Source organism: Danio rerio, chromosome 5, assembly GCF_052040795.2.
Source record: "Danio rerio strain M-AB ecotype USA chromosome 5, GRCz13ab, whole genome shotgun sequence".
Classification (NCBI taxonomy): Eukaryota; Metazoa; Chordata; class Actinopteri; order Cypriniformes; family Danionidae; genus Danio; species Danio rerio.
In genome coordinates this window covers 47,164,734-47,180,000 of record NC_141025.1, presented here as the reverse complement: position 1 = coordinate 47,180,000, position 15,267 = coordinate 47,164,734, and the positions used below count along the sequence as shown (strand labels likewise).

At 37.7% G+C, this 15,267-nt stretch overlaps 1 protein-coding gene across 4 annotated transcripts in view; it reads right to left on the bottom strand.

Annotated features, from left to right (window-relative positions):
• adamts3 (ADAM metallopeptidase with thrombospondin type 1 motif, 3) overlaps positions 1 to 15,267 on the bottom strand; it is a 214,793-nt gene that overhangs the window by 46,575 nt on the left and 152,951 nt on the right. The window contains exons 16-17 of one of the 4 annotated variants that reach the window (XM_087251131.1): positions 10,520 to 10,576; positions 7,943 to 8,026 (exon numbers count right to left, since the gene is read on the bottom strand). In XM_087251131.1, the coding sequence (XP_087107257.1) occupies positions 7,943 to 8,026; positions 10,520 to 10,576 (141 nt within the window). 4 annotated transcript variants of the gene reach the window in all.

Here is a 15,267-nt window from a genome sequence, read left to right as displayed (position 1 = left end):
GACGAAACGTTGAAGCACTGCTGGCCACAAGTCCGGATCATAGACGGGAACGAACGGTTTCCTAGCCCTCACCCCCTCCCACATTTTATTGTGCAAAATGGTCTGCTGTACTGTGTCGCAGAGAGGCGGGGGGAAACGAAGACGCTATTGGTCGTCCCGAGGACCAAAAGGGAGACTGTTCTAGAACTGGCACATACTCACCCGATGGCAGGACATCTAGGAGCAGCCAACACGATCAAGAGGATCAGAGATCGTTTCCACTGGCCCGGGTTGGATGGAGAAGTCAAGAGGTATTGTCAGGCATGTGACATATGCCAAAGAACGTCTCCCCAACGACCACCCCCCAGCCCTCTGATACCATTACCCATCATTGAGGTGCCCTTCAACCGCATTGGCATGGACTTGATAGGGCCTTTGCCGAAGTCGGCCCGGGGACATGAACACATCCTTGTCATCCTCGATTACGCCACCAGATATCCAGAAGCGATCCCTCTGAGAAAAGCCACGTCATCGGCAATCGCTAAGGAGCTGTTTTTATTATGCAGCCGGGTAGGAATACCAGCAGAGATACTGACCGACCAGGGCACCCCATTCATGTCCCGGTTGATGGCAGACCTCTGCCGCCTCCTTAAGGTAAAGCAAATAAAAACCTCTGTTTATCATCCGCAGACTGATGGCTTGGTGGAACGCTTCAATAAGACACTGAAGCAGATGCTCCGCAGGGTGGTGGCAGAGGATGGGCGCGACTGGGACCTCATGATCCCGTACGTGCTTTTCGGGATCAGAGAAGTTCCCCAAGGATCTACAGGTTTTACACCTTTTGAATTGCTGTTCGGCCGCCAACCACGAGGGCTATTGGACGTGGCTCGTCAAGCTTGGGAGCAAGAGCCAGCCCCACAACGGTCAGTGATTGAGCACGTACGGGACATGAGAGGACGTATAGAGAAAGTCATGCCCATCGTCAAGCAACATCTGACCGAAGCCCAGCGCGCCCAACAGCGATTATATAACCGGCCCGCCCAACCCAGAGAGTTTCAACCAGGGGACAAGGTAATGATCCTGATACCTACCACCACCTCGAAGTTTTTGGCATCCTGGAAGGGGCCATATACAGTGGTAGAAAGGGTAGGGCCGGTAAACTATCGAGTCCGTCAGCCGGGACGAAGAAGAGAAGAACAACTTTACCACATCAACTTAATGAAGAAATGGGTTGCAGCTCCAGGTCATCTAGTTGCCTTCTCAGAAGAAACTTCTCCCGTTGTCCATATAGGTGAGCAACTCTCACCGAACCAGAAGGCGGAGCTGCAAGCCTTGGTCGGTCAGTTCAGGGATGTGTTCTCAGAGAAACCGGGCCGAACCACCATCATCCAGCACGACATCATCACCCCACCTGGCACCATCGTCCGGCAGAGGCCTTATCGAGTACCAGAAGCTCGCCGGCTGGCTATCAACGAGGAGATCCAAAAGATGAGGAAATTGGGAATCATCGAACCATCTCGTAGCCCGTGGTCCAGCCCCATAGTGATGGTCCCCAAACCCGACGGCACCCTCCGCTTCTGCAATGACTTCAGGAAGCTGAACGAAATTTCCAAATTCGACGGGTACCCCATGCCTCGGGTGGACGAGCTGCTGGATCGGCTGGGTGGAGCCCGATTCATATCCACAATCGACCTCACCAAAGGCTACTGGCAACTACCACTAAGTGAAAGCGCCAAGGAGAAAACCGCCTTCTCCACTCCCGGTGGGCACTGGCAATACCGGGTTCTTCCCTTCGGGCTCCACGGGGCTCCAGCAACATTCCAGCGTATGATGGACATCCTGCTGAGACCCCACCAGCCGTATGCAGCAGCATACCTCGACGACCTAATCGTCCACTCCGAGTCATGGGAAGAACATCTATCCCGGTTGCGGAGGGTGCTCCTTGATCTTCGTAGGGCTGGGCTCACAGCTAATCCCAAGAAATGCCACCTGGGTCTAGCAGAAGCAAAATACCTCGGTTTCCACATCGGTAGAGGTCTCATACAGCCACAACAGAACAAGATCAGAGCACTACAAGAAACTCCACAACCCACCACAAAGACCCAGGTACGTGCATTTCTGGGGTTAGCGGGCTACTATAGATGTTTCATTCCCAATTTCTCATCCATAGCCAGCCCGTTGACAGACCTGACCAGAAAGGGGCAGCCAGAGAAGATACAATGGAACAGGGAAGCAGATGGCGCGTTCCAAGCCCTGAAGACGGCACTAACATCTTCTCCGGTACTGCACGCACCTGACTTCGGCTGCCCCTTCATCCTACAGACAGACGCTTCCGACTCGGGCCTAGGCGCGGTCCTCTCCCAGGTCCACGGCGATGAAGAACACCCCATCATGTACGTGAGTCGGAAGCTTACCCCTGCAGAGACCCGGTACGCCACAGTGGAGAAAGAGGCCCTGGCGATCAAGTGGGCAATCCTGGAGCTCAGGTATTATCTCCTTGGCAGAAGATTCACCCTGGTGACCGACCACGCTCCACTCCAATGGATGTCAACAGCGAAAAATAACAACGCTCGAGTCACCAGATGGTTCCTGTCGCTCCAGGATTATAACTTCACAGTGCAACATCGAGCCGGGGCCTCCCACGGAAACGCCGACGGGCTCTCAAGGCTATGGTCAGGATGGGCAGGTCTGTCAAACCATTCTACCCCCCCTCACAATACTCTACCTTTTCTCCGCAGGACACCCAGGACCAGGACGACGCTAAGGGGGGGGGAATGTAGCGAGCAATTATATGTCACGTCGCCCTGGTCGCTAATTTCACCCAGCTGGACCTTCATCAAGCCAGGATCGCACACAGCTGGAGGACATCAAGCGGAGAGACATATAAGCCCAACCTACGCCAGGAGAAGATGAGCTTCATTCATTCTATGACTCCCTGTGCTAATGCTTGTCTCTCTGTCTCTCCTTAGCGGACTCCAGCTCGTGACGATCCTTCACCCGACTACTCACTGTCCTTCACCTACTTCCCGGAGCACCAGAGCACCTCACCCTAAAGAAGAGCACCTTTTACAACACCTTCACTTTGTAAATAAAGCACCCTCCGGGGACTTGTCTGTAAACTCATCCTGTTGTGCCGTTGTTTTCCCTCTGCCTCGCTACAATACATACATACATACATACATACATACATACATACATACATACAAACATACTTACAAACATACATACACACATACATACATACATACATACATACATACATACATACATACATACATACATACATACATACATACATACATACATACATACATACATACATACATACATACAGTGATGGAAAGAGTACTGAAAAAGCATACTTAAGTAAAAGTACCATTACTTGTCTAAAAATGTAGTGTGAGTAGAGTAAAAGTAGCTCTTGTAAATATTACTCAAAGTAGGAGTAAAAAGTAGCTCTTTTGAAAGTACTCATGAGTAGTGAGTATTATGCTGTTAAAAAGTTGTTGCATTTACATGTAATTTGTGGATGTGTGTGTAAACGTAACATTCTGTAGTGCATTTAGTTATTGCCCAGCAGGCACACAATGTCATAAGACCTTAATATTAGGTTAGATTTAGGTTGTGATGTCAGGTGACCAAAAATCAATGTCTAGCCAGTGTCTATGGGCAACAATGTTTTGATGTCCAATAATGACATCAAATTACGTTGATATTTGGTTGATTTTAGGTTATTGGAAAGTGACCAAAATCCAATGTCAAGCCAACATCTAAAACCAACATCATATTTATGTCAAACACTGAAATTTATTCATCAGTTATGGCAACCAAAATTCAACGTCTGATAGATGTCATAGTGGTAACGCTGACACAACTGTAACATCATTAGACGTTGATATTTGGTTGATTTTAGGTTGGATGTTGGACATTGATATCGGGCTGACGTTGAGTTCTGATGTAAACCCGATTTTCATTTCCAAACAAAATGCAGTGTCTCCATGACATTTAGCGTACAATTTCAATCTGATGGCATTCTGATGTCTTGTGCCTGCTGGGTGTTTAAGGCCATTTCGGTCATCATACTGTAAATATCCATAATCTTCTCATCAGTGACATGCATCTAAACCAGGAGTGCCCATACTCAGTCCTGGAGGGCCGGTGTCCTGCAAAGTTTAGTTCCAATCATAATTAGACACACCTGGGCTAGCTAATCAATTTCATACTAGGCTTTCTAGAAACATCCGTGCAGGTGTGTTAAGGCAAGTTGGATCTAAAATCTACAGGACATCGGCCCTCCAGGACTGTGTTTGGGCATCCCTGATCTAAACAACAGTCTCTGGGTCAATGCGTGTAAAGATTTTGAACATCTTCTTGGACAGTTAATGCTTCCAAACAGTTTGCTGCAATGTAAAGTGCACATGTCTTGAAGTAGTGCATTATGATGCAGTTTACCAAGTGTGAACAGTTTACAAGTGTGATTTGATTGGACAGGAATTACAGGACTGATTTTTCTAATTCCCATAAACAAGAAATAATAAAGTAGTGACTGCAGGTTGAAGGAAAGTAGAGGAGTAAAAGTAAAGAACTGCACTAAAAATGTACTCAAGGAAAAGTAAAAGTACACATTTTTAAAACTACTTAGTAAATTACAATTTCTGAGAAAAACTACTTAATTACAGTAACTTGAGTATTTGTAGTTAGTTACTTTACACCACTGCATACATGCATGCATACATACATACACATACATACATACATACATGCATGCGTGCTTACTATAGAGCCAGATCAGTCTCAAAAATAATAAATTTGCATTAATAAATCCAAAGCACAATTCATAAATGCTCAACTCTAATTCATAAATTCAAAACACAATTATTTGTCATTTTATTTGTGAAAAATATTTAAAATGCTCTCACATATGCATCTTTGACATAAATAGATTTAAATTGTTTACACATTATGTGTGTGTGTTTGTGTGTGTGTGTTCATATAATATATATATATATATATATATATATATATATATATATATATATATATATATATATATATATATATATATATATATATATATATATATATATAGTTCTCATAATTCGTGGTAAAACTGTCAGATGCACAGCATGGAGCGAATGAACTTCAGTGTAGGCCTAATATATAAGCAACAGCCATAAATTAAATAAGCTGAGTAACGTAATATATCAGTAATATTTGCAAACGACTGGATTCAATGCATTTAGTAGCAAATATTTCTGAACCCCACCTGCTGGTCACTACAAATTGATTCATTCCATGAATTTTATGAATGCAAATGTATTATTTTTGAGACTGATCTGGCTCCATAGCTTACATACTGTACATACATACATACATACATGCATACATCTTTACATGCATACATACATACAGTACACACATGCATGCATACTTCACCTTAAAATTATAAGGTTTTATCTCGCATAAGTATTCTATTTGACATTAAGTTATCAACATATTGTTATTAAATGACTTTTTTACATCATGGGATGTTTTTATAAGTTTTTTTTATTAAAAACAAATGTTACACACATACTGTTTGCTATATGGAATGCAAAAACTTTGAAGTGACTGACATTTGATGACTGACAAGTAGATTTAACTAATCAGACAGAAATGTGGAAGAAAGAAAGATAGAAAGAAAGAAAGTTGGGATGCTACTGGTGGGAACTGGCATGTAATATACACAACTTAAGCTTAAAAATGCATTTATAATCATTTTAAATATTTTGGAAGAAACATGCTGTGGCTATATGGGCCTGTAAGGTACAGTACCGTCTACATTGCTAAACTACAGCCTCCTGACATGCAAATGAGTATAATTATTGCAACGAGGCACTGTAAGTTAAATATATGGATTAAAATATTTTATTAATAAGCTATTAAGATTCCTCAAAGGAAAGTATTATTGAAACAGAATTAACTCTGGAAGACCTCTTGGAAGGTTAACTGGGGCATAGAAGTGAGGCGTTTAACATCTTATCTAGCTAATTAAAGTAAGGTTAGGTTTAATTAAAAGTTCAACTACCGAAGAATAAGAAGGTAAAAACTTCAGCTCTGATGGAGTGGGGCTTTGAAGAAGGCCAATATTCTTGAAATAAAATGGAAATTTGTCCAATTATGTGCATTACAAAGTGATAATTGCTGTCTGTATGGACTCTAAATGAATGAAAAATAGGGAGGGAAATGTACTTTAGTCTTGCGGATCTGCGTACATTTAAAGGAGGCACTGTGAATCTTGGGAACATTTTTTTTATGTTGTTACAGAAAAAAAAAATGCTCAAATAAAAGAAAAAAAGGATGACTAAGAATCAATGCATAGCATTTAAAACTGCCTCCGATATTGATATAACTGCAATGGAGTAGCGTTAGATTTTAATGACAAGCAGAGCTTTTCAGTCACAAGGTCAATTAGCAGGTTAACCCAGAAAGCTATTTCTCCATGGATTGTCTCAGGATTTCTAATGGGCTTTTAGATAGCTCTGCTGATTTATGAGCTTAATAAAGTCTGTGGTTAACATTAATTGAATAACTATCCTTAATATATTGCATTTGGCAGAGGTGGCTTACACTGCCTTGAGATGCAAGTGCTTTTTGTTTTCCCTGGAAATCAAACCCACAGCTTTAGGACTGCTAGCACTGTTTTCTACCGTTTCAGGAGGAAAGTATGTGTTTAAAAAGGCTTAAGTCAGACATTGGTTTTTAATGTCACGTTTGAGTTACTTCAAGTTGTGGAAGAGAAAAAAAATATACAAATGCTATTTTTAAATACTCACTGCACGTGTCAAACAAATTGTTCTTTTTTTTTTTTAGACTTGGGTTCACAATGCCATGAGGAAAATGTAGTGGACTGCTTTTCTGTAAAATCTGTGAGTCTAATTCTGTCTAATGCACTGTCTGCCAAATGCACAAGCTTTTATTTTTTCTCCTCCCGTTTGTGCTGGTGTGACAGATATGTGCTGGAGTGATGTGGATCCATTAAGCACAGCTACCCAGACTGTGCACAGAATACATGAGCATGCATTTCATCTTGCTGTTTAGCATGAGGGCAGATATCACTTACCAAGAATTTGAGGAGAAGCCTCATGCTCTTGTATGATCACATGTCTAGCCCCAGGAGGAATGAGAAACATCTTTAGGTAACCTTTGCAATGGCAGAAAACAAAGGCAAAGGGAGAGATAGCAGAAGCAATTGGTTAGTTAAAAAGTTCTACCACGAGTCGATCTTTGCAGAGGTGGGCATTACCAGAAGACACATCTAAATTAGTACATCACTAAAGCTTTCACGTTTGAACAGTTGAACAGCTTTCGCATTTGAACAGAACCATTGCAACTGTTCATCAAGCAGGGTCACAACAAGCCTACATGGGACAAACAAAACATGACAGAAGGTTGCTCATCCATTCATTTCATGTATTAACATTTACAGTATGTGAATAGATGTCTTTTTCTTCTGATGGTCAAATAACAAAAGTGCAAAGATAGAAAAATAAATGAACACTTTTTTACCTACAGTAACAGCGTTTGTCTTGTTTCTAGCATCTAAATATTCTTGTATTTTTCTAGATAAATAAATTAAAAAGCTAACATTAAATTAGTTTTTTACTTAAAACAAGCTAAACTCCCTGAAGTGGAAAAAGTAAAATAATATATATTTTGTCTAACGTAAAACAATATTATTTTGTTTTCTTAAAGTTTTCTGAAGAACAAGAAACAAGACAAACTCTCTAAGAAAGGCATTTTTTGTTGTTGTTGCTGCTATTTTAGTTAACCTCTGGTGAAAACTTAATTTTTTGTAATATCATATTTAAAAAGGACACTGAATGGTGGCACCTTAAGTCAGTTTACAACACAAGAACACAAAACTACTAAGGCTGCCTTCTCCATGAATGCCCAGTCCTCTGCAAAGCATGCTACCACTCACCCATCACATTTCTAGAATCAGCCGTTTCATTCAGATACACATTCCGAGCTCCTTTCGGCAACAGGAAGGCTCCTCTTGTTTTCCCTTTAGGATAAGAAGTGTTTGTTATGTCATTCTGTCCTGCAGCCGTTGCCTTTGACAACTTTTAATGTCTATAAACCAAAGCTAGACTTTGAATTAGTCTTTAGCGATTTGATGTCTGTCTGAGACATGGCTGTGATTTTAAAAAAGGTGGCTAGGAGTCTAATCATTGCAATGAAAGATTGAGTCACTTAAGGTAGCATCTGCTGGGAAATTTCATCATTGATAAATGTGCATAAAAAGACATCTTCGGAGAAATACAAGGCTGCGGGGTAATCCTAATAGAGTTCATAAGAGGTTATATAGCAGGCCTAAAAGGAACAGGAATAAAGGAATGAGGAATGAGAAAGAGAGATTAAGGAGTAATGGTTGGTGTGTGATGATGAAGATGGTGGGGGAAGGACACACTATGAACAAGAGAGAGAGAGAGAAAGAGAGAGTGAGGTAGTATGGTTTTCAGGTTCATACTAACCTTATTAAATTGACTCATTTTATGTTATTTGCATTTTTTATTGTGTATTTTCATTTACATTTATCATGTAATATTCAAAATTAGAATATTGATATTTTGAAATAAGCTTTTGATGGCATTGTTAAAACATTAAGAGTCAAAGTTTATCCCCAAAATAGAATATTTTCATCATTCCAAGCCTGTGTAGAACACAAAATATATTTTAAAGTTTGTAATGGATCAAACAACCTTAAAGCCAATTACTTTCAGTGTACAATCCAAAACAGTTCTCTCTTTCATTTTATTTTATTTTTTACTGTTCTACAGGAGAAACACCTACAGGTTGGAATGATTGAGGTAAGTGAATAAATGAACTGTCATGTAAAGTAAGAATAGTCTTACTTTAGGAACACTCCACTTTTTTTTTTTGGAAATAGGCCAATTTTACAAGTCACCTGGAGTTAAACTGTTGAGTTCTACCCTTTTAGTTTCACACAATTTGAGCTAAGCGCTTTTAGCTTAGCTTGGCATAAATAATTAAAAATGGATTGGACCATTAGCATCTTGCTAAAAAAGCGTTTAGATAACTTTCCTATTTAAAGCTGAACTCTTGTTGTTACAATACATCACAATTGTTTTGTCAGTCTTAGAGCATGATGTAACTGCACAAGTGTCAAGCTTTAAATAGGAATATTATCTTTTTAAAATTATTATTAGTTTTTTTTTTTTTTTTTTTATCAAGATGCTAAAGGTCTAATCTGATTCAGGGATTTATGCTAAACTAAGCCAGAAGTGCTCCTGCCAGACCTGGATATTGGCTCAAAAATGATAGAGCTCTTTTTTAGGTGACTTTTTTAGAGGCTATTTCCAAAAAGTGTGTTCCTTTAAGTGGGTTCAGCTAAGTAGGACCAATCTGTATGTCAATCTTTTGACAAGGTTTCTGAATTTCTATCTCAAGCTAATCTACATGTTGTCTACCACTCTGAAAAAAAAAAAATGTATTCATCATGTTGTAAAAAAATAAAGAAAAAAACTTGCAAAGTAATTACGTACAATGGACAGTGTACGATGTATCCATTAGGTATGGGCTGGAAAAAGATTCTGACAGTATAATAACCTTGGATAAAAATGTCATGGTTTCACGGTTTTATGGTGTTGTGTTTACTGCTCTAAAATATATTATTTTTAAATGTCTGTGTAAAAAACTAAAACTTTTTCCCCTTTGAACACAAAATATTTTATTTTAAGAAACTTCTAAAATATTTTGGAGCAGTAACCATGTCAGGCTATATAATTCAATTGAATCATTGACTTCTGCTGTCTTCGTTTTTTCTTTACAATTTAAAACGGCATCTTTGGATATATTTTCTGCTGTAGATACTATTGCACTAAAAAAAGCTTGATTTTCCAAATTGCGGTATACTTTGAAAATGGTTATCATCCTATGCCTAGTATTCATTTACTAACAATGCAATGCTTGTGATTCATAGGTGATTTCTGTTGTTCTCATTTCGAACTGCAATGATTTAAAAGACTTTGATTTTAACCAATCATTTCTGAAAAAATGGTAACAGGAGGAAATGGTTAAATTTCTATTTTCAAACAAATTATACGCAAGAACATCAGTATGTGACTGCCCACAAAATCCTCCTTTCAAACAGTAGATCAAACTGAGGAATTTAGTTCATAATGCAGAAGGTTTACACTTGGTGATTAAAACAGATAAAGTTGACTGAATTTTTAAAGAGCGTCAAGAAAAGCATGACCTTCACATGTCTGCTTTTAAATACATTTGCCCCACAGGCATCCATTGTAAGTGCATTACTGAATACAAGTTTTTTTTCTGGGTTATCGACAAAGATGAGGATTCAAACTTGAATCAAAATTTGAATTAAATTTTTCGGTGGTAATGAACAACATTCTTGAGATGCGCTTGAGTTTACTACATATAAACCTCTGAATATTTAGCAAACTGCAAGCTACTGTAAAGACAGAAGTAGAGGACAGAAAGAGGAATGCAGGATTAGATGATATAAGATACTTGCAGATTGTGTTTTCCAACACATGGATTTCTTTTTGGGATCTCTTGGTTAACTTTTTTCCTGTTAAAAAGTGATCAATTGAAAATAAAACAAGGTAGAGTTAGATTGAAAAGAGTCAAAATGCTTTTTAGTTCATGCAATCAATGTGTTAAAAAGTGACAATAAGAGAGTAAAATACCAGGAACTGTCATTAAAAAGTGTGACATGAAGTTCCCAAAATTGTTCATGCTCATAAATTATGACCCACATTTTAATGACATCATGTAAACATCATGCAAATTCTGGTTGGAGCCAGAATGAACTCTAGTTCAGCAATTGAATATTGAATGAATTGAATGCATTCATAACACACACAAATGCATATCTGAAAAGCTCAAGAAGGAATCTGTATCAACAAGGTCACATGCCATGTCGTTCACATGAAAGAAAGGCAACACAACACACACAAACCAATCATTTTAAACACATTTGTCTTGCTATGTGTGGGTGGGCTTCATCATGCATTAAAGAGCCCCTATTATGCATTATAAAAGGTCATATTTTGGTTTGGGAGGTCTCTAACAACAGGCTGATATGCATGCAAGGTCAAAAACACTTTCATTGTCTTATAATATGCATTTATTTTTAGCTAATTATTCTAACGACTCCGATATGATTTGTTCAGCGATTCGTTAGGTCCCAAACCCCTGACCCCAAGCAATAACAACGACACTCATTCAAGATTAATCCACACAGTGGCAAAAGTTTACTTATTTTGAAAATTGGCTGCACCACACGTGTGCAGGAACAGCTTATGGTTGCTATTCAATTCAATTCAGCTTTATTTGTATAGCGCTTTTACAATGTAGATTGTGTCAAAGCAGCTTCACATAAATGGTCATAGTAACTGGAACAGTGTGGTTCAGGTTTTAGTGTTTAAGTTCAGTTCAGTTCAGTTTAGCTCAGTTCAGTGTGATTTAATCATTACTGAGAGTTCAAACACTGAAGAGCCAATTCATCGATGCGTAGCTCTACCAATCCTGAACCATGCGAGGCAGTGGCTATAGAAACGACAAAAATTCAGAAATATATTTAAATCACTTAAGGAAGAAGAATGTGTCACATTTTCAATGTGACTTTGGATGCAATATTTGAATCCTCCGAGACACAATACAAGCACTGATCTATAATAGATTTGTGATTACAAACCACGCAGAGCGATTACATGTTACAACAATACAATACTATTGTATATCATGCAACAATTTTAACTACACAAACATGTTCTGATCCGAAGAAAGAAGAGACTGGTCTGTATGAACTGTAACAGTTACTGACAAAGTCCCTGTCTGTTAAGTCCCACGTGGGACCTGTTTGTTGTTTGTGTTTTGTGATTTGCAGAGCCAGCATGATTACAGATTGGTGGTTGGGTCATCGGACCTGAGACCCATTATGTGGTGCCTATAAAGAATCCAACATTCTTTCTGAGAGGGAGCTCGACTAGCAGGACGTCTCTGCCTGGCAGTTTTGATTTATTTTAGTTTGTTTTGGATCATGAGCTCCAAAAGCATACTTTTGTTAATTATGCTTTTTGTTAATAAATCATTTCTCTTTTCAGTTTACATGGTCCGTATTGTCTCTCTAATGTTACAATTTTGAGCCGGTTGTAACACTGTCAAAGTCTGATAAAATCCCATACATAAGAGTCTCTGCTGCTCCTTCCTTATAAGAGCAAATGGTCGACGAATCCCGCGTTGCAGTGTAGGTTATTGTATCAAAAATCAGAAAAACCACAGAAACAAACACAGCACATGGTTGGATATACTGTGGTATTGTTGTGAAAATTAACTTTAACCCTTTATTCCCTGCAGCCGAATCTCCATCTTCACACCTTCAGGCAAAAGATCCAAACTCAACACGATTTATTTATTCTACTTTGAGTTGACTATTTCATTAAAGAATCAATAGTTTTAACTATTTAACACGATGCACTTTCAGATTTAAACTTCAGCTGTATGTTTTCGTTCACTTAGTGCTGTGTTACACACTGCATGGAAAGTTATTTTTCAAAAACTCATAATAGTGGCTCTTTAATGTGTGTAATTACCATTGTATAGTCATCTGTTTCCAGCCTGATCACATGTGGAAATGTAACTATTTTACGTTGTCATATTAGTGGCTAATTTGCATATACATGAGTTCAATCGTACAAAAATGTATGATTTTTAAAAGAGGCACGGCATCACACCCTACCCTTTATCTTAGTTTTGAAATTCTGCTGTGACTGTATACACTGTGCTACTTTTTCACCAGTGTTATATTTTGATACTTAGTTGGATTTGACTTGAAATGTGTTTAATAATAAAAGCAGTCATGGATCACGAATGTAGTGATCATAGATGATACTATTTGCATACATAAATTGCTTTTACAGTGTTTGCAAGAAATTACATTCAACCATTCATTTTCCTCCAGCTTAGTCTACATTTTAGAGGTGGCCACAGTGGAATGAATCGCCAACTATTCCAGGCACATGTTTTATGCTGCAGATTACCTTTCAGACACAACCCAATACTGGGAAACACCCATAGACACTCATTCACGCACACTCAAACACACTCAAAAACCTTTTAAATAGTTTTAATAATTAAAAATTTACCACTATGAGTTGCAATAACAAAATAATGCATTACTTAGATTTAGATAATACAAGCATTATGCTTATCTGTGTTGTGCTAAATCATGATAGTGGTTAAGCTCTTTGTGTTCATATGCTTTGTTACAGCACACAGAGCAAGCCTCTCACCAGAAATGTGAATCAGAGTATGCAATTTAGTGGTTACATTGTGGTGAGACGATATAAGTGGAGGAGAAAGAAAAAAAACATTTACTGCTCTTGAATGAATATATTTCATAGCTTTATAAGAATGTGTTGTGTTAACACCAATGATGTATGAGCTGAAATTTAAACTGTTAACCGCCATTTGCCCATTTAAAATTTAATTAGCAGAAGTTGTAACCAAGTGGGCATGAGGGTAGCCTATGGAATATAACCTCATATTTTGTGATTTCAGTCTCAAATTTGGAACAGTTTTTTAAAGAACACTGCTAATTTTTCATATATTTTTTAGGGTGACAAATTTTATTTTATTTTATTGATTGCAGTGCTTTTTGCTACACTAAACTTAAACAGCAATATATATATATTTTTGTTATTCATTTGTTTGAACGGCAGATATCTATGGACAAATCTCTTCTTTATCTTCTTTATCTTTATCTTCTTTAAGATATCTCTTCTTTAATCATAATATTCAAAAGTGAATATTTTTCAAAATGCCATTAAAAAATCATGAATCAAAGAAAACCTTCCATATGTAATTGCCTTGCTGGTAGCACAAGCACATGGAGTGCATCTGAAGCTGAATCCAGTGAGTGACTTTAGTGACAGAATCACTGATTGTGTCTGATGTTGCCACAACATATCGCATTGTTCATGCCTGCACATCATGCTTGTTACACTGCCATGTAACAAGAATACACTGTGTGTTTTCATATCACAGTTTCATATTACATAATGTGTTTCTTGCACTCAGGCATGATAAAGCACTATTTGTTTTTTATTTAAATTTTTGTTTTAACAAAAAAAATCTATAAACATTGCTTGTTTGTTGTTTGGCTGTGGTACTAAATATGTAAACTAATTATCATAAAAATATATATTTATAAAATAACATTATCTGGCTAGATATTTTTCAAGACATTTCTATACAGCTGAAAGTGACATTTAAAGGCCTAAATGCTTTAAAGGTTTTCAAGGCTTAATATATATATATATATATATATATTATATATATATATTTTTTTTTTTCAGTGGCTTTTTAACACCTTGGAAATTAATGATATGTCAAATAAATATATAAATATTATTAGTCTTAAAATGTAACAATTTATAAAAAAACATTGCATAATGTAAATAAGTTGTCATTTAATAAGAAGCTGTCAATAAGTTTATTTTGACACAAATGTCAGCCAGGTGTGCAAAATAAGTACATTTTCTACCCCACTAAAGGCTTCTTTCTCATTATGTAGTTAGTAACAAAAGATAAATGACGTGACCTTGCATTGTTTTCATGTCACTTCTCATGTGTTTGGTTGTGAGATGTAGTTTGGGGACCGAGACAAAGTTGTCTGCGATTCTTCCTATTTTAAACTTCACTTATTGGTGCTTTCATTTTTAAGAATGAAGAAGATTACAGTAAATGCTGTAGATCAAGTGCACAGCTTTATTTTGTCATCGAAATGCATGATTCTTTGGAATGCATGATTCTTGCCCTTGCTGTGAAGGACATTTCCAGTATGGAACTTAGTAATTGAATACCCTTTGACTGCAGTATTGTTAATAGCCATAGTGACAATGTGCTAAATCAACCCATAATTTCAATCTTGCAATTAAATCTTTCTTTTAAAATACAATAACAGTGGTGGAAATCTATTTATAAATGAGTAGTGGTGTAAGCCTCAAGCCCCATTACTACTGCATATATGGGAAATATCATTTAAAAGTCAATTGAGGGTTGCTTAAAGAAATCAATTAGATGACTACCATGTTTCAACACCTACTTTTGAAGAAATAATAATGAAAACCCTTCCCTTATAAGAATGGATGACTTTCCTGAACTGGGTCAAATTAAAAAAGCTTTCCGTGCAGTGTGCATAGCAGATCATCTATTGTGAACAAAAAATTATGTTTTTCACTTTCACTTAGGCTTTAC